Below are 26,507 nucleotides of genomic sequence, written 5' to 3'. Positions count from 1 at the left end.
AGTGTAAGTCCATCCATCCATCTTCTTCAGCTTATCCGAGGTCGGGTCGCGGGGGTAGCAGCCTAAGCAGGGAAGCCCAGACTTCCCTCTCCCCAGCCACTTCGTCTAGCTCTTGCAATGGAGAAAAGTGTACTACCTACAGTAAGTCATATATGATGCTTCTCAAGAAAAGATTCAAGTCGAGAGTTAAATAGTTCCTCTAAGATTTTTGAGAACTGAGGCAAAGGAGAGATTGGTCTGTAATTGCTGAAATCATGTTTGCTGTCACTTTTGAAGAGCGGAGTTACCTCAGCGATTTTCATTTGACTTGGAAATCGGCCAGTCTGGAATGATAGGTTATATATATAAGTTAAGGGTTTTACAATATTCAGTATAACCTTTTGAACCAATATCATAGTGATATCATGACAGTCAGTGGAGCACTTACTTTTACACTTCAGCACAATGTTTGTCACCTCCTGCTCATTTGTAGCTGAGAGGAAGAATGACGAAGACTTCTGTTCATTAGTTGATTTTGTAACTCCTTTGTCTGGGATATCAACAGCCAATTTAGGACCAATATTTACAAAAAAACTATTGAACTTATTCACTACATTACTCATGTTATAATCTTCACCGTTTTCATCAATAAAGTAATCAGGATAAGTCAACTTTGAATATCCTTGTTTTATCAGACTATTCAAAACATCCCAAGTTTGCATTCTTCTTCCATCCATCCATCCATTTCCTACCGCTTGTCCCTTTCGGGGTCGCGGGCGGTGCTGGAGCCTATTTCAGCTGCATTGGGAGGAGGGGGGGGGGGGGGGGGGGGGGTTACACCCTGGACAAGTCGCCACCTCATCGCAGGGCCAACCCAGATAGACAGACAACATTCACACTCACATTCACACACCAGGGCCAATTTAGTGTTGCCAATCAACCTATCCCCAGGTGCATGTCTTTGGAAGTGGGAGGAAGCCGGAGTACGCGGAAGGAACGCACGCAGTCACAGGGAGGACATGCAAGGTCCATACAGAAAGACCCAGAGCCCGGGAACCGAACCCAGGACCTTCTTATTGTGAGGCACAAGCACTTACCCCTGTATCACCGTGCTGCTTATTTAATATATATATATATATATATATATATATTTGGCCCCTGTAACATTACACATACAGTAGTTTGAACAGTAACACTGTGTTTGAATATGTGAAAAGAAAACACTCATAGAATAAGAAACTTTTCCAGGGTGTACCAAGCCTACTGCCCGAATGCAGCTGAGATAGGGTCCAGGGGATAGGTTGGTTATCCCCAGGTGAATGTCTTTGGAAGCGGGAGTACCTGGAGGGAAACCACGGGAAGAACAGGCAAACTACACACAGAAAGATCCTGTGCCCGGGATGGAACTCAGGACTACTCAGGACCTTTGTATTGTGAGGCACATGCACTAACTACTGTTCTACCGTGCTGTCCATTCTTCTTTAGTTGCTTTATTGAGTTTACAACAACCTGCCGCAGTTTTGTACTGTTTCTGTAGTTGTTTTGATTATTATAATTTCTTTGCTTGTATGTAAATGTTGAATATAATAAATAAAGGTTTAAAAATAAAAAAATAAAGATCTCTGTGCACATGCCTGATAATTATCCATTATTTGTTATAATTTAAAAACATATATATATATATATATATATATATATATATATATATATATCCATCCATCCATCCATTTTCTACCGCTTACTCCCTATATATATATATATATATATATATATATATATATATATATATATATATACATATATATATATATATATATATATATACATATATATATATATATATATATATATATATACATATATATATATATATATATATATATATATATATATATATATATATAGTGTATGTTTTTAAACAAATTTTACGCATAACTGTGAATACAAATAATAGTGACTCCTTAATAATTATACAATGCTTAAATAAGCCTGTACAGTTCCGCCCAGTCAATATGAATAAACCACGCCCACTCGCCGCGCCCACGCTACCTGCAGTTCACCACTCCCTCGCGCACGGATTCCAGGAAGTGCCCGGATGTTACCTTGTCAACCAGCTCAGGCTAAGCAACGCGACATGAGGACACCATGCTCATAAGTCCAATGATTTTGCATTGTTAAACAGCATGTATCCATCAAGAATTCCGGTCGTTGTTTTATTCCTGTCTTATGTTTTCTTCGTGGTCTCAGGTGAGTTTGTTTATTTGTTAACCGTTAAAAACCAGCCAAGTTGCTACTGAACTGCGGAGTCATGGGCGAGGTGCTCGCAGATGAGTCATTGTGTTTACGTCATTATTTTATGGTTTGCGGCGACCACATCAATGATTTCTTTTTGAGCGCATTTATTTGAAGTCAAGCAGGATCTAACTGTAGTTGACTAAACAATTGTCTTGTTTGGGTCATGAACGAAAAGGTGTGTTTGGGTCTAAAACATCAGCAAATAGATTAGTGCAGCTTAAGTTTTGGGTACAGTTGCCTTACAGCAGGGGTCACCAACCTTTTTGAAACCAAGAGCTACTTCTTGGGTACTGATTAATGCAAAGGGCTACCAGTTTGATACACACTTAAATAAATAGCCAGAAATAGCCAATTTGCTCAATTTACCTTTAACTCTATTTTATTATTAATAATTAATGATATTCATCTTTGTGGAAACACTGACCATCTTAATGATTTCTCACAATAAATATATATAGAAACAGATAAATATCAATATGCAACACTTTATTTTTATATTTTCTGTAAGTGCACATTTTTCAAATTGAACATTTTCAAATGATCACTTCTAAGACAGTCTTGTGAAATCACAATATCCCATTTTAACTAGCTAGCCACTAACATTTTTTAACAAATCATGAGGTGTTTAGGCCACGGGGAAGACCCAGGACACGTTGGAAAGACTATGTCTCCCGGCTTGCCTGGGAACGCCTCGGGATCCCCCGGGTAGAGCTAGACGAAGTGGCTGGGGAGAGGGAAGTCTGGGCTTCCCTGCTTAGGCTGCTACCCCTGCGACCCGACCTCTGATAAGCGGAAGAAGATGGATGGATGGATGGAATTACATTGCACCATGTTTGTAAGAATAACTCATGTAAAATACAAAAGTCAACTCTCAAATTTTTAGATAAATCCTGTCACACTTCGAACTGGACACCAAATCTGTTATCTGTTTCTTTGTCAGTTAGTGGGAAGCCTGGCATTGCATGCTGTTAACTAGTGTGTTGTACTCTGGTGTGTAACTTGACACTGCAACTCTGAGTGAGTCTTGCAGATGTGCATGAGTGAGGCGTGTTCTGTGTTGGTTCTTGATGAAGTTCATGTCAGAAAAGACTGATTCACAAAGATAAGTTGAACCAAACAGGCTTGCAACCTTCATTGCTGCTGCGCATACACCACTGTACTTTTCTGTGTCAAAAAGGCACCAAAAGTCTGGTGCAGTATGGTGGGCTTTAAATTTAAAATTGTCAGGAAAGAAAATGAAGGAATTTAAAAGGTAAAAGGGTATATCTGTTTAAAAATCCTAAAATCATTTTTAAGGTTGTATTTTTTCTCTAAAATTGTCTTTCTGAAAGTTATAAGAAGCAAAATAAAAAAATTAATGAATTTATTTAAACAAGTGAAGACCAAGTCTTTAAAATATTTTCTTGGATTTTCAAATTCTATTTAAGTTTTGTCTCTCTCAGAATTAAAAATGTCGAGCAAAGCGAGACCAGCTTGCTAGTAAATAAACACAATTTAAAAAAATGAGGCAGCTCACTGGTAAGTGCTGCTATTTGAGCTATTTTTAGAACAGGCCAGCGGGCTACTCATCTGGTCCTTATGGGGTACCTGGTGCCCGCGGGCACCGCGTTGGTGACCCCTCCCTTACCGTGTCAACCTTGTTGTTTTGTATTCAAACAATGATTAAATATGTGAACTGAGGTGAAAGATAGAACGTTTTTGGCAGAAATGCATTTGTAAAATTTATATTTATTTTGTGTTTGTTTTCTCACACTAAAACATCATCCCTTCAGAGCTTAACATTGTAACAAGTATACATACAGAATGTGAAAGTGAACACTGTTCAAAAGCCTGAGTTACTGTATATGAGGTTCACAGTCGTCTCTCAGTTAATGCTGTTAATTGACCTGGACGTAGTAAACTATTTTCCAGGAAGTAGGAATTCCATCCCATCCATCCATTTCCTACCGCTTGGCCTATTTAGGGTCGTGGGCGGTGCAGGCGACTACCGCTGCTGATCACGGGCGGAAGGCGGTGTACACCCTGGCCAAGTCGCCACCTTATCGCAAGGCCATCACAGACAACATTCACGCTCACATTCATCCATCCTTCCATCCATTTTCTACCGCTTGTCCCTTTTGGGGTCGCGGGGGGTCGCTGGAGCCTATCTCAGCTGCACACGGGCGGAAGGCAGTGTACACCCTGGACAAGTTGCATCTTCATCGCAGGGCCAACACTGACAACATTCACGCTCACGTTCACACACTACGAATTATTAATTATGAATACATTGTTTACTTAACTAAAGCATAAAAACTGTTTACAACATCTACATTTATTTTACATCATGAGAGCCTACTAGACATTAGATAACCCACAAAGTCACCTTTGCACACTTGCTATCTAAAATAGCTGCCTGAGGCTGAGCCAATCAGTGGCCACAATGCTGTGCAGCGCGCTCTTATTGGTTTTTTGTCATCTTGTAGTTTGGTGTTAATTTTTATTCACAGAGCTATTTGTATTGTTTAACATGCTTAATTTGGGTAAAAATGTTGCAAAATATCCTTTTGAAAAAATAAAAAGTTCAGGACGATGTGGCAAGAGACGGTTTTATTCTGATTTCTGTCTAGAATTTCTTTACATTCCTTAAATAATCTTTGATGGTTGACTCCTCTGTTTTTTTTGTTTGCTTGCAGGCGTCCAGAGGCTGACACTAACCCCTGACCAAGGCACCGCCCTCAACATAAGCAACCAGGTCAAAGGGTCGCAATGCAAAGTGTGCTTCAGGGCGAGGTGCAGGTTCGACACATCTTTGTTGTTAAAAGAAAACACGCCTTTCGTGGTGGAATTTGATTGCCCCCGACCTGAAGATATTTTTAAAGTGGAGATAATTAGAAATATAGGTAACATTGAACCAAGAGTATTATTTTCTCCCAAAGCACTTGCTGACGAAAGATCTCTCCCCAGAATGTACAGCAAGGTCGTGCAGCAGCGACATTATCCAGACGGACTCAGTTTCCTTTACGCAGCTGGATTTCCACCGCACATTTACTTGGAACCTGAAAGCCTCAGCACTGAAAGCGATCCAAGTGGACTTCACTAAAGGTGGTCTTAGACAAATTAGTCCATCTGCGAACTGTCCAGACAGACACACCTACACCTTAAAGGCCTTCCAGGTGTCAGGGACTGTTGTCATTGGGAAATACTGCAGAGGAGGCCCAATCAGTGCTGCTCAGATATTGAATGAGGGCAGCTTCTCTCTGGATGTTCCACCAAGACTGAAGGTGCAAAGGGACCAGTTTGGTGTGTCTGTTGGGGAGGAAATTAAATGTAAGTTTGCACCTTTGTAGCATTCTCTATATCTTGTCTTTGCTGTGTCTGAATTGTATGTTTTCACTTGTAGCCCTTGCCAAAATCACAGTGTCTTTGCCTGACCAGAGCTCTTCCATCGAGTTGCTCTCTCCAAACTTCCCGGAGAGCTTCCCAGATGACGACGTGATGGAGTGGCACTTTCACGTCGAGGCGACACATAAGGCGACTATTGAGTTCTTAAACGTCACACAGCCGCGTTGTCTAAAGAAGGGAACGGCGGCAGAGTATCAACGTAAAGGCAGGCGGGCGCTGGTGGTAGGTCTAACAGACACCCAGCCGGTCCTAAATCAGGGGGACTTCTCTTTGACTCTGAGAAACTGTGAGATGGACAGAAGAAGCGCTGGTTCTCCAGGACTGTCCCTGAAACTCAATGTGTCCTCTTTCAAGGCGAGTTCACCAGGTATGTAAACTGGTTTACGACAACAGTTTTTAGACTTTTGCATTAATGTAACAACAATAAAATAAAGAAGATTGGTTTTATCAATCAGTCAAAGTTTACTTATATAGCTCTAAATCCCGAGTGTCTCAAAGGGCTGCAGTTTTAATTGTACACTTTCAGCTTAAATTTAAGATGTTTCACACAATAGCACTTATCATTAAGGAATTACAATCATTCTATGTAGAGTGGGGGTCGTAATAAATATCGAATCGAAAAATAAATAAAAATCGCGATTTGCATGTGAATCGATTTTTTTAAGCACCCTTACTAACTATAATAAATCGTAAAGACGAAAAATACAGCACAACAAAAACATTAGGCAACACAAAGAGCAACTCTCATAAGCAAGCAAAAATGTTTCATATCGTGGGGAACTCAGCAGTGTCATAATACCCAATTTTGGCTTTGATTTTACATTTACAATGACATAAGGCCTACCATAGCTCTGAGTCACTTTAGCTGCTGGTAGAAGTATTTAACACAATTAGCCATGTAGTTCAAATGTTATAGGTGAATGAATACTTTGTGCGGCCCAGCCTATCCCAAAATTAAATACCTCCTGTAGCCACCAGTTAAATTGAGTTTGAAAGCCCTGATCTTAATTCCTGGTAGCAATTGTAAGGGTTGTCTTTTCTTCAGGCCTTGTGCACCGGCTGACACCCATGCCAGAGGCCATTATGTATGGTTACAGAGCTCCATGATTAAGCCGGCCACCTCGCCAGCATTAACAAATCATTACTGGGCTGCTGCAGATGGTCACCTTTTTCACGTCAATTCACTTGTTTTACTACTGTGGAGTCCTCGGCGTGCCTCACCTCCGTTGTTAAACGGCAACAAGTGTCGATGCGAGCACAACACGTTACCATTTTTTTCTCCCTAGAGTCTCGCTAGCAGGGCAGGGTAGATATCACGCTAAATCAGTCCTTTTCAAATAGTGGGCAGGCACCCCGTGGAGGCCAGGTGCGATGCCAGTGTGACCTCGGGAACATGATGTTTTTTGTGTTCACTGTAACCATGGTGAGAGACGAGGAAAGACCAGTTTGTTCTTTCCTTTATACAGAAAAGTAATTGCTTTTTTAGGGACGCTAACGTGAGTACAACCGTTACACTAAATAACGCTATATTTTGTCATTTAGTATACATGTTTCACACTACAATCAATCAAATGTATGATGAGCTCAAGCGGGAGTGTCCAGTGGATGGCGGGGGTTTTTTATGGCCCTGAGAAAAAAAAAAGCTGAAAAGAGCTTAATACATTATGTAATAAAACAAATACATTTTAATACCATTAATGAACAAAAACACAAATGTTGGTCTTTACATATATAAAAACTTTTTATGTAGTACTTTTATTAGACTTTTTAAAGCAGCACTAAGTAACTTTTTAAAGTAGAACTAAGTAACTTTTTAATCTTCATAAGATATTTTCATAAGCTTTAGGATGATACATCGGCTTAAAACTGGTTGAATGACACCTCTGTCATGGCCTGAGAGGGTCTGTATTGCTCTCACTGGCACTTTTGAGGAGGGTGGCAGAAATGTCCAATTTGTACTGGGAAGTCAGAATTTTCGAGTTCCTAGTCTGAATTTCAACTGGAACGCCCCCCCAAAGTCGAATATTTGACTCGGAAAGTCTGACCATTCTCACCACTCCTGAGTTAGTTTCAAAGATAGCCAGCTGCTCTGGCTGTAAACAATGATGTCCTCTTCTATAATAATCATCATCAGCACTTCTGATTAGTTTTTGTCGCAGTAAGTCAGCCATAAACAATGTTTAGAGGCATTAGAATGTTTGCACATATCCCACAATTCATTGCCAGTATACTGTACATAATGAATGGCAAAAGTGACTTGACTAAGGCCGACGTTCATTTAACCAGTAACACGTGTGCTATTGTCAACTGTCACAATCAAGGTGGAAGGAATACAACTCGCTTTTATCGAAGTCCTAAGATTAATTCTGGACATTGAGAAACGACTGAAAAGAAGAGCATGCATTGCTGCAAACAAACCGAAACGTGACATGCTGACGACTTTGTGTTTGTTCGGATCACTTCAGGTAATTAAGAACATTTTGTAAGTAAAAAATTATCCAAAATAAATAAAAGCCCCACTTTGCATTCACTTGATGTTCTGATCGAAGAAATGTTATTAGTATTTGTTTTGATAAAAAATAGTACTCACTTCTCTCATCCGGACTGACTCCACATACAGTAAAATAGAAGTGAAGCGAAATGAAAACATTATTCTCAAAATCCTTCCTTATAGTCACATTGTGCTGAGATGACATTAGATTAGTTATCCGTGATTATCTAGGGTGTCAAACTTGGGTCACAAAATTTCTGAGAGTCCATTATTCTAGCTTGGCTTGACAATACGATGTCCACTGGGTTTATACAGATAAATGGTCGTAGCTTTCAAAACTCGCATAGTTTTTAAAGTCTTTTAAAGTGTGAAATGGACTGGGTTAAAAAAATGAAGGTTTTCAAAATGTCCGGTTATTAGATATCGGGAAAGATGTCGTGGTCTCTGCTAGATGTGGGGTAAACAATTGATTTTTAGATTAATCGCAATTCGAATACGGAAGATTATAAGTTTGATTAGTAAGCGTCAATCGATAATCGATTTATATATTGTAAATAATGTAATGCAGAAAGTTCTTAAATATGGCTGATTGCAGCGAGCCACCTCAATGAGAGATCCGACCAGCTCCTTTACTATAGGGCACTTATGTTTTAGTTTTGCACATACTTCCATGAATTTAATAAATGTGATGGAAATTAATTTAACTGTTTCTTATTGCAAATGTACTGTTTTTAAATGTTGCAAGTGATAAACGCTTATTTAGTGAAACAAAAATATAAATTACTGATGCATCAATAATCGATTTTTAATCAAATTGTATCAAATTATATTTTAAGTTTACTCAAAGATTCCTTATAATTTCAACAGATTTATATAATAATCCTCTTCTGTTTGGATAGAAAATTGTTATGTCACATTTATGTAGGCATCACTGAGGTCACTCAACATGTTTTGTTATGCCTTGAATAATATCTATTTTGTTAGTTTTAATAATGCAAAAATGACTTTAAAATCTCTATTGAATAACTGAAACAATGAATTAAACATTGGCCTATAAGAAAAAGGATAGCTTTCTTTTTTTTACTGGGCAAATAACTCAAAAAAATGACATAATATTAACTACACAAACAAATTCAGCTTTGACTAAAATAGCAAACTTTTCAATGCACTTTTCAACCCACACATGAAAATAGGACATTTCATAATGTACAAAATATATAATGTGGGATTTACAATATTAACTATGAACAATAAAACATTGAATATTTAAACAAACACGGCGAAACATAAACGCAAAGGGTTAAAAACACATCCACATATCCAATATAATATCACTGGTTCTCCAGAACTTTGCTGTAGAGATCTGCCTCTATGTGACACTAGCTGCTCGTAAACAAAACCCGCCCACTCTGCCCTACTTTGTTCGTGCCCGGTCTGCATGAAGCATAGTTTTGTTATTCACTCAAAAGTGCATATTCTAACCATTTGAAATATTTCTATATTTTGAAAATATCCAGGGACTGCATTGAAATATTATACTAAGCTAGCCCAGTTAATTGCCATGTGTATGCTGTTTTGCAAGACCAGTGTTTCATGACTTTAAACTTGACACCTTATTGGCTGGTTCTAACACAGAATCGATTGCTTCAGCTTTAATTTAACGGACGTGAGTCTTGCTTTTTGAAGCAACAATGTTTTTTTACATTGAATTTTTTCGCACTGAATTTTCATACACTGATTTATTTACACTGAATTTTAAACACCGCATTTTTTTTCAATGAAATTGTCAGCAAAATTTCCCAAAATTCAAACTAAAAAAAAATTGTTATATAAATTCAGTGTAAAAAAGTTTGCGTAATAAAGACACAAATTAACCTTCATAGATCTTAGTTCCACTTTTTTACTGCCTCTTATATTCAAGCACATATACCTCAAACTAGGGCTAGGCGATATATCGATATACGCAATATATCGATGGTTTGTCTCTGTGCGATATAGAAAATTATTATATCGTAATATTCGAGTATACATTCTCACGCAGTTGTTTTTAGTTGCGGGCATTACACTGCAGACTCTTCCCACTCCTTGTGTCTCCTTCTCACAGACAGCAAGCGCACAAACTCACATACGTCACATACGTATACGCCCTCACGTAGCAGAGAGGTAGGAGCGTGGCTAACGTTAGCTGTGATGTTAGCGGAGTGTTGCGGGTGGTAATACGAGAGAAAGAAGGTGCGAATGAAGGAAGAATTAATTCCCAAGAAAAACAGAACGGGGTCCATCGTCTGGCGGTGGTTCGACTTCAATCGGGAATATGTCGAATACACAACTTTAATTTGTCAAGTGTTGGGCACAAGCGTTGCTACCAAAAGTAGCATTACTGCTAATATGTAGCATCATTTGAAAAGTCACCTGTTAATAACTGTTTAATAAATACAGTTTTGGTCAATTGACTTAGTTGTGATTTCCTTCTTTGCATGAAAGTTTACTTCTTTGCATGAAAGTTTAAAATGAGCTTATATCAATGCAGTATGAACAAGAATGTTTTAATGTAGACACATAGAATCACCATACTGTTGTGATTATATGTATCAAGTGTTAATTCAAGGCTAAGGCAAAATACCGAGATATATATCGTATATTGCGATATGGCCTAAAAATACCAAGATATCAAGAAAAGGCCCTATCGCCCAGCCCTACCTCAAACTAAGAGATCAGAGTTATTGTTGCTACATTTGGTTTGTTGGTACATTACTAACAGCGGTCGCATCCACTGCGACTGTTCTTTATCTTTTTATAACCCTTTTGCAAAGTTTCTTCAGCTTTTTCGCTAATTTGTTGGGGCGTGTATCTTGCATTTCGTACCAAAAGCGTGTCAGCTATTTTTCCACAGACTCTGTTGTTTTGAGTCACCTCATCAAAGTCCCGCTGAATATATATATTCCTCTATAAATGCATTGAAAATTCTCAATTCAGTTTTTTTAGATTTGCAAATCGAACCCAATAATATCAATTAGCGTACTACTCTAACCTGGTTTAAAAAGAGGCAGTTGAGGTGCTTCCCCTTCAGCCTAAATCAGCATTTTTTTGGTCGTCTTCTAATGAAGAAGAAATATGTATCAACGGTAGGAATGAAACAATATGAACATTTCATATCACGGTTATCATTATTATCGCGGTATTGTTAAATGTGCTTTCAAGTACCGTACTTATACACCTTGAAATCTTTTGACAATTTTTTTGAATAGACACTGTTAGAAAAGCCACTATTTTGCATGCTTTGTGTTTCTTATGCTTCACGCATAGTGTTTTATTTTTAGTATTACATCTGTTTTATTGGCTAAGCTTTTATTGTTGTAAATGTAGGTTTGTACTGTACCACTTAAAGATTTATTTAAATGAAAAGTGAGTAACAAATAAAAGCTATTATTATTATTATTCATAATTTTTTTGCTGGCATCGTGGTATCCGACTCTGTTCAGTGGACCTTGAACGTACCGTAAAAACACTTTCTAGTCATATTTCTCTGAGTATAGAATGAACACTTTTCTAAGAGAGCACAGCCTGTATATTCAAAGAACACAATTGAATCTCTTTAAGCATGTGAAATGTTTGCAAAAAAACAACGTTTTTAAACTTTAATTTTCGCGTCAAAAATCGCTTCCACGTTTTTTTAATATCAACAAAAACATGATCCAAACAAAATTTGTTGAACGCTTGCCTCGATCGCAGGTACTCTCTGTTCCTCTTGCCTCAATAACACACTGACCGAAACAAGCTTGCTAATTAGCTAACCGAATAGATAGCTTACTTACTGTTTGCTCTCCGAGCCACAGTGTTGACTGTCCACATTTTGCAAATCATATTTGCATGATTACAGTTTATTAATAGCTAGCGAGAAGGTATGTTTTTGACGTGACGGATTGTAAACAACAGAGGTCACAACACCAGAAGTGTATAACCCAACCGAGGGAGCGTGATTACAGGGTAGAGTTGCCAAATGGAAAAACTTTTCTGAGTTCTTTGCATGCATGTTCTAGAATTTGACTTTACATTTTCAATAAAAATGTAAGAATATTATCTACTATAAATTTTAATTTTGGGGTACATTACATGTGACATTTATGTGTCAAAGGGATATCCCAAGAGGTTAGTTGGTTAAAATAAATCTAAAGGTAAAACATAGTTTAAAAATTCACTCAACTGCGAGAAATGTAGTTTAGATTTTCAAAATGTTCTTTCGGGGTTTGCGTGGCGGCACTTTGTGCTAATAGAAATGTTCGTTTTTTTTCTCAATTTTCCTATTTTTTCCTCAAAGAGTGCTCATGTCCCTGTATCTTAGTTCTTTGGACAGTAATGAGTAATTTTAGATTAGGGTATGTTGTTTCGTAATGGGGGAAGTCGTTAATGTCTCTTGTTTTCATGTTAGAATTTAGGCTAGCGAGCTGGCGCCTGTCAGTCCGCGAGTTTATGAAAGTGCAGTTATCAATCACTGTTTTTTGATCATTTAAATTTGAAATTGTAACATCAACCATAGGAAGTTTTACCGCAGTTATCGTTAATACCGTTTGGACTAGTTACCTGCCCAATATAGTTATTGGAGCACTTATGATGCCCAAATGATCCCTCAATCCTTATTTCCCAAAATCAACTCGGATGTTTTAGTTTTGGAAGTTTGCTCAAGATGCTGCATGTTGCAGCAAGTATCATATTTTTTTTCAATTATCTACCTCTTGCCACACCAGTGCAAAAATGTATTGCTTATTGTAGACTGCAGCTGCGTGCTTGGCAGACCGTCTTCCAAAATGTCACAGAAGTTCCACTACGTGTTATTTTATGTTTTTTGCATTTACACAAATAGTGTGGTGATTATAGCAGGACATGGAGAGTGGAGTTTACAGTAATGATCCCCGTTAGCGTTCAGGGTCTGGGAGCTCCAATATTGCCTCATTGCTTAGTCAGGGATGACAGCTGACACAGCTGGGAATGAAGAGAGGAATCCGGTTTGCATTCAGCTTGTTTGAATATTTTTGCATTCTTATTTGCAGTGTTGTGTTCTGTCGACCTGAGGAAGTGGAAGGTCCTTTCTCTTCACTTGGAAAGGTTGAGGTCGGCATCTGAATGTGAGATGAAGATGAACTCTTTGACGATGGAGAATATCACAGTGCCATCCGGAAGTGTTACTCAGCTGTCTTTCCAGGACTGTCTTCCCCAAGACGTGCTTGTCACCGCCGGTGGAATCATTGGTAAATCCCTAGTTGAGTCATACACTTCTGGCTACTCACGTCACAGATTCAATATAGTCAATGTATTTCTTACAGTAATGCAAAAACATGTTTTAAAAAAACATCTCTGCCCGCATAAAATCAAATTGACCAGCTGTCATGCAATGTCAGCCAGAGCTGACTTGGTCGTAAATTATATTTTCATCATTATAGTGATGTAGTGGCGTGTACGTTATCTTTAAAACCAGGGTTTACTTATACAGCAGCCAGGAAAAATTATTTATGATTTTTTTTTCAGTTGCCTCTGCAAATCTTAAAGGGTTAACTGCACTTGGAATTTTGCCAGTTATTCACAATCCTTCACAATGTTTTGTATAGGGATTGTGAATGATAGGCAAAATTCCCCAAAAAGTGCAGTTCCCCTTTGAGTTTTGAGTTTTTGAAATCTCACCCGTGTTTAAGTTTTCCAAGAGATGAGTTTTTAACGAGATTCGCTCACATTTGCGTGTGGACGTTGTGCCAAAACACGTGGAAAAATATATGTTTTTGAAATATCCCTATTTGTGTGGACATGGCTTTAAGACAGAAATATACTAATAGATATGTGCCTCTACATTTGTGAAATTGTCAAGTAATTAAAGCAAAATATGGTGCAATAGTTTGCTGCAACCAGCAGTGGTGCTGTTGAGCATTATCAACCAGTTTGATGTCTAGTACAGTGGTTCTCAAATGGGGGTATGAGTACTTGAAGGTTTGCCAAAGGGTACGTGAGAATATTTTGAAATATTCTAAAAATAACAACAATTCAAAAATCATTCATAAATATATTTATTGAATAATACTTCAACAAAATATTAATATAAGTTCATAAACTTTGAAAATAAATACAACAATGTACAGTGTTGACAGGTAGATTTTTTGTGGACATGTTCCACAAATATTGATGTTAAAAATGTCTTTTTTTGTGAAGAAATGTTTAGAATTAAGTTCCTGAATCCAGATGGATCTCTATTACAATCCCCAAAGAGGGCACTTTAAGTTGATGATTACTTTTATGTGTAGAAATCTTTATTTATAATTGAATCACTTGTTTATTTTTCAACAAGTTTTTCGTTATTTTTATATCTTTTTTTCCAAATAGTTCAAGAAAGACCACTACAAATGAGCAATATTTTGCACTGTTATACAATTTAATAAATCAGAAACTGATGACATAGTGCTGTATTATAATTCTTTATCTCTTTTTTTCAACCAAAAATGTTTTGCTCTGATTAGAAGGTACTTCAATTAAAAAAAGGTTTACAGGCGGTACATCACTGAAAAAAGGTTGAGAACCACTGGTCTAGTAGACCAACATTGGACATCATCCTGTGTAAAAATGACATATTATTGTTGTATTCACAGCTGTCATGTAAATTGAAATTCAGAACTTTTAGAGAGATTCTCTCATACTCATTACTCAGCTAACTGTTTTTTTAGCTAAGGACATTTGTTTAAAAGATCTCACTAAAAGTAAATAATTTAGATTTTCTTTGTTAAGAAACACATACATTCATCATCCAGGAACAACATTTCAAGAATAGCTCTTTAAAACAGTATTTATTTTATTTATTATGAGAAATGAAAAGTGATACTGCCCTGCGATGAGGTGGCGACTTGTCCAGGGTGTACCCCGCCTTCCGCCCGATTGTAGCTGAGATAGGCGCCAGCGCCCCCCGCGACCCCGAAAGGGAATAAGCGGTAGAAAATGGATGGATGGATGGAAAAGTGATACTGCCTCAAATCAAGATTGAAATTAAATGTTATGATTCAGGTATTGTATTTAGAGTCAGAGTGTTCACTTCCGATATAATACCGATATTGGAGCCTTGAGTACTGGCCAATACTGATATTGATTCAATCCGATATCTACAGGAATCATTCTTACTTTTATTTTTTGTAGTATATGTTAGAAAAGGCTTGATCAAGTTAAATTAGTCAAACAGAGCATAATGTTTGGTATGAAAAACTCAAACCATTTTATTATTAACCGTAATGTCCTCAAGTTGGAGTGGTATAAATATTTTAGATTTTTAATTTTTTTTGCGAACTTTGTGGCCACAATAATTCATTAAGTTGTCATTGAATCATTAAGTTAGTTTTAAAAATGTTTTTTTTATGATGACCCAAATTATTTCTTCTTGTAAAAGCACAACATTAAAATTGCAGTTTTACCACAGGAGCATCGCTATATATTACCCCCCAAAAATATTTAAAACATTAAAATCCAGATGAACATGAACCAGGTAATACATAACTAATGCAATAAATAAACTTTCACGTCCTAAAGAACTAAACTAAGCAAAAGGACTAATAAAGTATAACGAGGGACATTGTTATAAATGGTTGTTTGATTTTTGGACAAACAAGAACCAGGTAATACATAACTAATGCAATAAATAAACTTTCACGTCCTAAAGAACCAAACTAAGCAAAAGGACTAATAAAGTATAACGAGGGACATTGTTATAAATGGTTGTTTGATTTTTGGACAAACAACTCATTAGCATTAAAATAATATGTAGATGTTAACATGTCCTTACACTTTTTGAATAAAACAATCATTTTGCAAGTCCAACATTTAATCTGGTGTTAGCTCCCAAAATAGACTTTTACCTTTTTTCTGCTTGTTTGCTGCTCTTAAATATGAATTATGCTTTCTGGCAATGTGCTGCATCATCGATGTAGTGCTACTGTGAAATGTCAGCTCCATTTGACGGTGCAAACATTTCACCATCTTTTTCACGTTTAAATGATAGCAAAACCTTTGACAGCTTCTTTCCTCTTCTCTCTCTGCATTTTGTTTACCTTTTCTAAATGACATAACTAAAGTTGTGTGTCTGCGATGAGGTGGCGACTTGTCCAGGGTGTACACCACCTTCCGCCCGTTTGTGGCTGAGATAGGCACCAGCGCCCCCCGCGACCCCAAAGGGAATAAGCGGTAGAAAATGGATGGATGGAAGTTGTGTGCTTATAAGAGGACATTTAGATGTTAACTAGCTGTCCAGCTTTGCACAGTAAACACTCTGCTGCAGGACTGCTTGTATCAGACATTTTAGGTGCAAGCCAATATAATCCCCTTTTTGCTGACATTGGACTGATACTTGATGTCAATATCAGATCGGAACATCCCTAATCTACAGCCAAGCAAATTCCATCGAAAATAATTACAAATGTGAGACATGACGTATGTCATTTAGTCTAGAGATGTTAGTAGTACAGTTGCCGAGTTCATAATTTTCCCAGTCTTCCTATAAAAGCCTTCATTCACGATATTCATATTTTTTACGCAGGTTGTACCCAATTTCAGGATTGCCCGAAGCGTCCAGTTCCTCTTTCAGTGCCTTCGCTGCCAAAATGCCTCCCAGCCCCTCTCAGCGCTGTGACCTGGGCCCTCCGCCCTCCTCTGCATGGCACTGTGGAGCTAAAGTTTTTAATCGGACACCTGCAGCAGCACCTCCCCGAGCAGCCATGCAACGACAGCCTCATCACACTGATCGAAGATGACAAAACTACTGTAGCCCTTTTATGTCCTCAGGGGGCCATTCAGAAGGTCCAAATCCACACCAACATATCTGTCACTGTGACCAGAAGGGAGGGCCAGGCACTGAAACCTACTGTGGAGCCTATGTTGATGGCCAGTTTGAAAGAGGAGATAGCAGGTAACAAAATGATGATTGAGTCCTACGCATGCTATCCGATATAAGCAATGAACCATTTAACAAAATTTAAAACTAGTCATCCTAACAGACACATTAGTGGGAGCACTAGGGTGTGAAACTTACTTGGTAGTTTTATAGGTGTTGCTGGAAGTTCTGTCAAGCTTTTCTGGTTATTATTATGTTAGTCATTACAGGGAAGGGCACACAATTTAAGTAATTAAGAAATGTTATTGTTGATGAATCGCATCAATTGAGGAAAAATTGTGTGCAGTATCTGAGAAAAACCAGCAGAGGCAGTGTTAATTTTGTGGTGTAAAAAATGTACACCATACTATCAGCAGTTGCGTATCCTAAGAGAAATTTTAATTCTCTCTTAAAATTAATATGAATAATAATACATAGGAAATGACCGATGTAAAGATCCTTCATTTTCTTAATCAATTTACGGTAGTGGAATAACCGACGCTTGTTATAAGTCGGAATGGGTACCGAATTCGCTACTTCTACAGGCATCGACCAAATTCCAGGTATTTATTCATGAAAATCAAAAGGTGCCATATTGCACATTGCGTCACGTCCAGTTGTAGACTTGACATCGGCTTAAACACTTGGCTGGGAAGCATTCACTCAAGCAGCACTCCGAGTGTACTCAGCCAAACTCCCTCTAGGTAATGTTCCATGTTGACAAAGCAGTTATGCCTGATAGAAAACACTCGAACATACAAAACCAGTAGATTACCTTGGATTTGCTATGCCAGTGATTAGAATTAGCAATTTTTAATAGCTATTTCAACACCTCCAAATTTGGTCATGAAAACTACAAAAAAGGTGCACGTTGCAGTGTGCAATAAGTAAAATACTTACAATTTAGGACGCAACAAAAGACTAGATTGGGCAAAAATGGCAATGACTACTACTTGACAAGGCAATACACCGTCACCAATACACTACTGTTGTTTAATGTCATGGAATTGCAACCACAAGCAAAGTCTACTCCATTCAATTTCTACCGCTTGTTCCTTTCGGGGTGGCGGGGGTTGCTGGAACCTATCCCACCTGCAGTTGGGAGGAGGGCGGGGTACACTCAGTGGCGTAGTGGTTAGAGTGTCCGCCCTGACATCGGTAGTTTGTGAGGTCAAACCCCGGCCGAGTCATACCAAAGACTCTAAAAATGGGACCTATTACCTCCCTGCTTGGCACTCAGCATTGGGGGTTGAATCATCAAAAATGGTTCCTGGGCTTGGCCACCACTTTTGCCCACTGCTCCCTTCACCTCCCAGGGGGTGAACAAGGGTGATGGGTCAAATGCAGAGAATAATTTCGCCACACCTAGTGTGTGTGTGACAGTCATTGGTACTTTAATTTAACTCTGGACAAGTCACAGACAATATTCACCCTAAAATCCCGAGGTGCATGTCTTTGGAGGTGGGAAGAAGCCATAGTACCTAGAGGGAACCCAAGCAGACACGGGGAGAACATGCACATAGAAAGATCCCGAGCCCAGGATCGAATCCAGGACCTTTGTACTGGTCATGAGGCACACGCACTAACCCCTGTTTCACCGTGCTGCCCACAAAGTCTACTATATATGAGACTCTGCAATGAGGTGGCGATTTGTCCAGGGTGTAGCGGGGATAGGCTCCCGCACCCCCCTGGCTCCGAAAGAGACAAGCAGCAAAAAATTAATGAATGGATGGATTGAGACTGAGTAGTGTTTTTTTTATTATTAAACAAATTAACGTATATTAACACAAACACACGCAAATCACAGAAATTTGGTACTATATGATTCCCAACTGAGATAGGCACCAGCGCCCCAAGCGACCCCAAAGGGGAATAAGCGGTAGAAAATGGATGGATGGATGATTCCCAACTAGCAGTAATTGGTATACATTGTGAAAGGTACTTAGCCCTAGTTTTAAGCCATTATGTTTTCAGCTACATGCTATTTATGTTAGCATTGCTATCTAAAAGAAATTTATATGTAATTGTCTTAGCAGACAAACCTTTCTATGTTGCATTTCCTGTTTTATGGCTATCATCATGCTATTCCGTTTTGTCATTACTGGTATCAATTTGTGGATATGTCAGGAAAAAGTGACCTGTGAACCTTTTATAATTTATAGTGTTTTCTCTATCAACACAGAAAGATACATATTCACTGTATTGCCCAAAAAAGACACGCCCATTCTTTTGGCGACGCCTGGTTGGCCAGCTGGGATGGAGTCCTACGCCACCGTCTCCTGGATCGTCTCGCTTCCACGTAAGACGGAGGCGCACTTGATGTTCGTCAACCTTAGCCAGCCCAAATGCGCCAACCGCCACACCAACATCCGAGTGCAGAGGATCGACAGTCTAGAGGAGGACTACAGTCGCAGGGAGGACGAGGAGGCCGAGGAGGTCAGCGTTTCTGAGAACTTCTACCTAAACATGTCCAACTGTATGCCTGAGAGAGGAGACTTTAAGGTCATCACAAAGCTGACCCTCAGGAAAAGCACAAGTATGTTTCTTTGTTTACACATTGTTTCTACTTTTTACAAAGTTGTAGCAAAACGCCTGAGTGTGTTCAATGGTTTTCTCTCATTCAGGCATGATGTTGGTTACCATCGCTAGTGTGGTCGCGGCTCTGGTGCTGCTTTTCATCATCGTGTTGGTGGTGGTCTGTTTCGTTATCAAGTAAGTATGCAAAGTTTATTACTTGAAGCTCGTCATCTGATCATGTTTTAGTCTGCTTTGTAAATGTAGCAAAAAAGCATCAAGTTGAAGTATAAAGACCGCAAATGTTAAGTTGAATAATTATTTGGAGCGCATGAGTGTAGTTTTTTTTTCCATCCAAAAAGGATATAAAGCTATTGAATGTAGACAAGTCAAACACTTGTGCCAGGCGGAAAACCACTGCTTACTCTAAAACCTGTGCTTTAGACCGCTCACAAGCTCCATAATTTGTTTTCTGGCGCAGCCTTCTTTCCAACGTCACAATGATTGATAGCATGCAGCAGATGGCCAATCAGTGGTCAGATGCGAGATACATGTATGAGCAAGTTGCGATCATTCACAAGAGAGAGATATTTGTGATAGAAATAATTTTAAAGCTGTTTATCCAGGGTGTACGCCGCCTTCCGCCCGATTGTAGCTAAGATAGGCGCCAGCGCCCTCCGCGACCCCAAAAGGGAATAAGCGGTAGAAAATGGATGAATGTTACTGTTAAACCGTTGAGTTAGATCATACACTTTTTCAAACACTGCTTTTTTTAAATTAAGGATGTAGCTTACAGTAAATTACAACAGACCAGGAAGAGAGCAGATTGCAGGGGTGGACTTTTTTTGTGTTTTTTTTTCTTGACCCTACATGCTGAGACACGGTTGATGAACAAAAATAGCTTGTAAAATGTCAATTGATAAATGAAAGAGTGCTTTATATGAAATTGAATAACACACCAATGCGCCTTACCAGACACGTACATTGCAGATATATTTGTAATGGCAGTGAATATCATATCGGACTCTGGTGGTCAGTATTTCACTCAGGCAAGTCGCAAAGCGGCTGAGCACCTTCCCTCTTGACAACCAACGCACATTGCTGTGCAAAAGCAGACCAGGATAATTATTCCCAACTTCATCCAGCAATGTTTTAAATTGGCCATCATTTGAAGCTCGAGCAACAATAAAGTTGACCATAGAATGACCAGCGACATCACCTCACCAAGCTGCTTGCCACACATTTGAGCACTAAGCGCCTCCTGATGTAGAATGTAATGAAAACTTGGGATGGGTCTATTTTCATGTTCACGAAGAAGCGCTACAAATCCTTAGTTTTTCCCCACCATGCACGGAGCACGGAACTAGTTTATCCATCGGTGGATTTTTTTGTTCAGCAAACTCAATGAAAGACTTGAATAAATCCTCCAGTCTTGATGTCCTTTTCATTGGCAAAACAGCAAGACTTTCCTCACACAGAATGTCCCCGTCAAAATACCTAGCAATCACGCTGAAATGGGATAAATGGCTTACGTCTGTTGACTCATCCAAAGCGAGGGAAAAGAATGGCGCTGCATTTATCTCATTCATTTGTGTTTCCGCCACTTGATTTGCCACCGTGATGGTATGATTGTGAACAGTTCTTGCTGGCAGAGGTGCGGTAGAAAACGGATGGATAGATTAAAATGCAAGAGAATGTTTTAAATTTTGAACGTTATTTATGTGTTCCAACTATCGTGGGATCACACTCCTCAGCCTTCCCGGTAAGGTTTATTCAGGTGTACTGGAGAGGAGGCTACGTCGGATAGTCGAACCTCGGATTCAGGAGGAACAGTGTGGTTTTCGTCCTGGTCGTGGAACTGTGGACCAGCTCTATACTCTCGGCAGGGTTCTTGAGGGTGCATGGGAGTTTGCCCAACCAGTCTACATGTGCTTTGTGGACTTGGAGAAGGCATTCGACCGTGTCCCTCGGGAAGTCCTGTGGGGAGTGCTCAGAGAGTATGGGGTATCGGACTGTCTTATTGTGGCGGTCCGTTCCCTGTACGATCAGTGCCAGAGCTTGGTCCGCATTGCCGGCAGTAAGTCGAACACATTTCCAGTGAGGGTTGGACTCCGCCAAGGCTGTCCTTTGTCACCGATTCTGTTCATAACTTTTATGGACAGAATTTCTAGGCGCAGTCAAGGCGTTGAGGGGTTCCGGTTTGGTAACCGCAGGATTAGGTCTCTGCTTTTTGCAGATGATGTGATCCTGATGGCTTCATCTGACCGGGATCTTCAGCTCTCGCTGGATCGGTCCGCAGCCGAGTGTGAAGCGACCGGAATGAGAATCAGCACCTCCAAGTCCGAGTCCATGGTTCTCGCCCGGAAAAGGGTGGAGTGCCATCTCCGGGTTGGGGAGGAGACCCTGCCCCAAGTGGAGGAGTTCAAGTACCTAGGAGTCTTGTTCATGAGTGAGGGAAGAGTGGATCGTGAGATCGACAGGCGGATCGGTGCGGCGTCTTCAGTAATGCGGACGTTGTACCGATCCGTTGTGGTGAAGAAGGAGCTGAGCCGGAAGGCAAAGCTCTCAATTTACCGGTCGATCTACGTTCCCATCCTCACCTATGGTCATGAGCTTTGGGTCATGACCGAAAGGATAAGATCACGGGTACAAGCGGCCAAAATGAGTTTCCTCCGCCGTGTGGTGGGGCTCTCCCTTAGAGATAGGGTGAGAAGCTCTGCCATCCGGGAGGGACTCAAAGTAAAGCCGCTGCTCCTTCACATCGAGAGGAGCCAGATGAGGTGGATCGGGCATCTGGTCAGGATGCCACCCGAACGCCTCCCTAGGGAGGTGTTTAGGGCACGTCCAACCGGTAGGAGGCCACGGGGAAGACCCAGGACACGTTGGGAAGACTATGTCTCCCGGCTGGCCTGGGAACGCCTCGGGATCCCCCGGGAAGAGCTAGACGAAGTGGCTGGGGAGAGGGAAGTCTGGGTTTCCCTGCTTAGGCTGTTGCCCCCGCGACCCGACCTCGGATAAGCGGAAGATGATGGATGGATGATGATGGATGGATGGATGGACGTTATTTATAACAATGTGATTTCTAGCGGAATTATTCATTATTTATTATGTGAAGCAATGTCAGCTAAGATTTATCTGAGAGCCAGATACAGTCATCAAAAGAGCCACATCTGGCTCGCGAGTAATGGGTTTCCTACCCATGGTCTAGCAATTAGCGTGTATTAACATAAAGTGCGTTGAGCAGAATAACTTGGGTTTAATCCCTGACAACATTAGAAAAACATTTATGTTGCCAATTGCACAAAGTTGTTTCCTTTGCTAATTTGGTTTTTTTACGCTAAAAAAGAGCACAATTCTGACATGTGACATGCCTTTAAAAAAACAACAACTTTTATTTAAGAAATATTGAATAAAAGCAATACAATAGAATGTAGTACAAACAGCTACAGTACTTTTACAAAGTAACGTAATATTAATCTAACAGTATTTACCTTGGAAAGTGGACTTCTGCTGTATCTTTCTCCAGCTGCTTATCTGTCAAACACACCATCAGCAGCTTTTCCTTATTTTAATGTTTGAATGTCCGCCATTTGGATATTATTCTAACATTATTGGCTGGCGTTAGACTCATTCTGCTTCTGTATGACGCTTAAATTGCTTTGTTAAGTTGCGACACGCTGTGTCATGTTTTTGGTCATTCTTTTGTTTATTTAATGAGTATTATCCACTTGTTCTTTTCAGCCCTGTCGTTCACACACACTTTTTTTCCTTCCTGTGCTTGGAAAAACAAGTTATCTTAATCTCTAGCTATAATCTAATCCTAGTGAGTAAAACACAATGTTTTGGTCGGATCTTATGGGTTTTACTGTGACATTTGCTACTCCCAACTAATGACAGGATTTGTTATCAACTTTTTGCTTGCAAGTTAAAGCATAACAAGACAGCTTTTGTCACAAAACACTCTTAAGTTGAGGTACATGTACCACTGTATTTTTATATTTATTTCAATATATGTTCTTATTTAAGTTGTTGTCATTCATTCAACTTTATTTGAATCAGGAGTTATCATTACCTTTTCCCTGATTTCCAAAGTACAATTTATAACAGGATATAGACCAGGGGTGTCCAAAGTGCGGCCCGGGGGCCATTTGCGGCCCACAGCCAATTGTTTACCGGCCCGGCACACATTCTAGAAATGCTATTGCAAAAATAAATAAAAAAACCCCATTAAAACAAGCAGAATGAGGTGAAATCTAACGAGAAAAAGTTGCAATGTTGACACAAAGCTGCCATGCAGGCAGTTTTTTTTATTTTGTCTATTTTTATTTTCATTTTTTTTCCGTTGCTCAAAAAACCCCATAAAAAAACAATGTTATAAGGAATTATTGACTTATTCAAAGCTCCAATTATTTCAAATATTTCACTTTAAAATGTTTTCTGTGGAAAATATTGCATATATTGTGTGTTTGCCATACAAATACATTGTTTTCTTTAACAAAAGAGCATAAAACAAGCAAAATTATAGTTCAAATGTAAAATCGACAGATATATCTAAAGTTGATCTCGTCATGTAAGTGTTGAAAGTAAAAAAAAAAATTATAATAATAAAAATGTATCACTTTATGAGTGGGCCACCTTTTGGATCCCAAATATATTTAATGGGATTTTATTTATCTTTTCACTGTAATACCTCGAAAATAGCAATAAATTAAAATAAGTGGTGTCCTGCATTATTGATCTTTTCAAGGCTCTACTTTACATCAAATATTGCTTTCTGAATGCTTTGGACATTTGGGGAAATACTGCATATCTCAGTTTTATTGTGAAAATCAATCGATCAATGTTTATTTATATAGCCCTAAATAACGGGTGTCTCGAAGGGGTGCACAAGCCACAACGACATCCTCGACTCAGCTCAAAAACAAAGTTGTCTTTGACAGAAAAGGCATAACATTTTTATTTTATTTTATTTTTTTTACTTTTTATCAACCTTAAGTTGATATACTGTAGAGATTTACTGTAAGCGTTAAATAAAAAAGCAATAATAATAATTTGACTTGTTTTTAACACTTTAATGACTTTGACCCTTTATTGTCCCCGGGAGCCCTAAAGGTAAAACAACAAACAAAATCCACATATTTTGTTATGGTTTGAAAAAATAAAAAATATCAAAACGGCCCCCGCATGCTTTAATTTTTCTGTGTGCGGCCCTCAGTGGAAAAAGTTTGGACACCCCTGATATAAACAAAGAGTTACAGAAATTAAAACATGCTTGAAGTTAAGGATTTCGAGCATCCTGAATTGGAACTAATTGACTCTTGTGCTTGCTGCTAAACAGGACGAAGAAAAAGAAGCTTGAACATCAGGTGTCCATCTACAATCCCAATGGAACCAACTTCCAACCGGGACGCAACGGCTTCCCAAAATCTCGCGAGGACAACGAGTCCCATGTGTACGCCTCCATTGAGGACACGCTGGTTTACACCCACTTGCTTAGAAAGGGGGCAGAGATGGGCGTGTACACAGAGTCGGACACCTACCGGCCCGTCACGGGCCAAACGGAAACACACAAGCTGCCCGTGTCTAAAGATGGCGACAACATGGAGGTGGGAGTTTACCAGGCTTATCCTTTGTCACAGCAACAGGCTCCCCCGCTTCCCAAAAGGCCCATGAGCCACACCTTTGTGGACAATGTAATTTACCAGTCCCAACCCTCGCTGGAGGAGCATTCCACTGAGATAGGGCCACGACTGGAACTAGAGGGAGGCAACTGATTGGACGCAGCTTTAACTTTTGGGGAGGTTGTGATTACTTGCTGCTCAGCCTCACAAGACGTCCTCTTTTTTTCTCTCTGCTGCCAAATTTAGACACACAAACTACGCATGTCCAGGCCTGCATGTGCTTGTTGCCTTCATTTTTTATCTTGGATGGCGGAACTTCTCTTGGGAAAGCAGAACTGAATCACCCTTTTATACTTTTGACCTATGTTTGAGTGTTTCTTTATTTTGTAATGACACTGATGTCAAAGTACTGTAATATTTCCGCAAGGGGGTCTCGCACAGGGCACTACTGAAGCTAAAACAGCCACTGGCCTGTGGATTTGATGTGCAGTTTTATTTCAAGACCTTTCTAAAAAATATGACATATGTCTTCACATTTTTACAACAATCATACTGTAATAGTCAATACCGTGTAACATATTTTTCGAAAGTATCCTATTCTGAAAAAACTTTGAATCTAATTGAGAAATCCGAGCCAGTTTTTTGTTGTTTTCGGAGACGCGTGTGGGATTCTCAGTTTGCGCAATATCCTTTGCATGTGTTCACCGACTCACTGATTCTGAATCTCACCCTGAAACAATGATTCAGTGATACATGACAATAAACAATCTTCCCTGACTGATTTTTATCTGCTTTCGGTATGTCTCAGATTGAACTTGTGACAAAACATGTCACCATAAATACACATTAAGAGCGCAGTACGTTAATACCTCAACTTACAAGCTTAATTAGAAGCTTTGCTTCTTCCTACTTTTTTAGATATGTTAAAATGTGCAATGTAATATTTCTTAATCATTTCTAAAACAAATAAACCATCATTGATTCTGAGACAGAGTTCATAACACTTGTATCTCAAATCAGCGTTTCTTATCTAAATTAATTGTAATCAATGTAATTGCTGCGTGCCCCTCCCCCATTACCGCAACTTTTTATGATGTAATGTACCTTTTGTAAATTAAAAAAAAAATGTTGAGATGAGGAATATTGTGAAAAACAATACATTAGAATGTACTACTCACAACTACAGACATTTTATGAATTAATGTAATAATGTACATTATTTACTTTGGAGAGCAGACTTTTACTATATCTCCTTCTAGCTGTTTATCAGTCAAACACACCATCAGCAGCTTCTCTATATTTTCATAGATATATATTTGCCGTTTAGATAATA

The 26,507-nt window shown here is 39.2% G+C and overlaps 1 protein-coding gene across 1 annotated transcript; it reads left to right on the top strand.

Annotated features, from left to right (window-relative positions):
* Positions 1-2,038: 2,038 nt before the first annotated feature.
* Positions 2,039-25,951, top strand: LOC133562054 (CUB domain-containing protein 1-like). The gene is made up of 9 exons (XM_061915861.1): positions 2,039-2,226; positions 4,950-5,156; positions 5,221-5,583; positions 5,657-6,025; positions 13,198-13,395; positions 16,707-17,075; positions 19,222-19,575; positions 19,664-19,751; positions 24,892-25,951. The coding sequence occupies exons 1-9, from the start codon at positions 2,163-2,165 to the stop codon at positions 25,325-25,327; spliced, it is 2,448 nt and encodes an 815-aa protein (XP_061771845.1). The 5' UTR covers positions 2,039-2,162; the 3' UTR covers positions 25,328-25,951.
* Positions 25,952-26,507: the final 556 nt, after the last annotated feature.

This window comes from Nerophis ophidion, linkage group LG11 (genome assembly GCF_033978795.1).
Source record: "Nerophis ophidion isolate RoL-2023_Sa linkage group LG11, RoL_Noph_v1.0, whole genome shotgun sequence".
Lineage (NCBI taxonomy): Eukaryota > Metazoa > Chordata > Actinopteri > Syngnathiformes > Syngnathidae > Nerophis > Nerophis ophidion.
The sequence above is the reverse complement of the archived record's forward strand: the minus strand, read 5'-3'. Positions and strand labels throughout refer to the sequence as shown.

What these genes read in the sequence shown, in the direction of transcription:
- LOC133562054 (XM_061915861.1), top strand. Translation starts at nt 2,163, where the DNA reads ATGTATCCATCAAGAATTCCGGTCGTTGTTTTATTCCTGTCTTATGTT. An exon ending in TGTTTTCTTCGTGGTCTCAG is followed by an intron (nt 2,227 to 4,949) that starts GTGAGTTTGTTT and finishes GTTTGCTTGCAG; the next exon opens with GCGTCCAGAGGCTGACACTA. An exon ending in GACCCTCAGGAAAAGCACAA is followed by an intron (nt 19,576 to 19,663) that starts GTATGTTTCTTT and finishes TCTCTCATTCAG; the next exon opens with GCATGATGTTGGTTACCATC.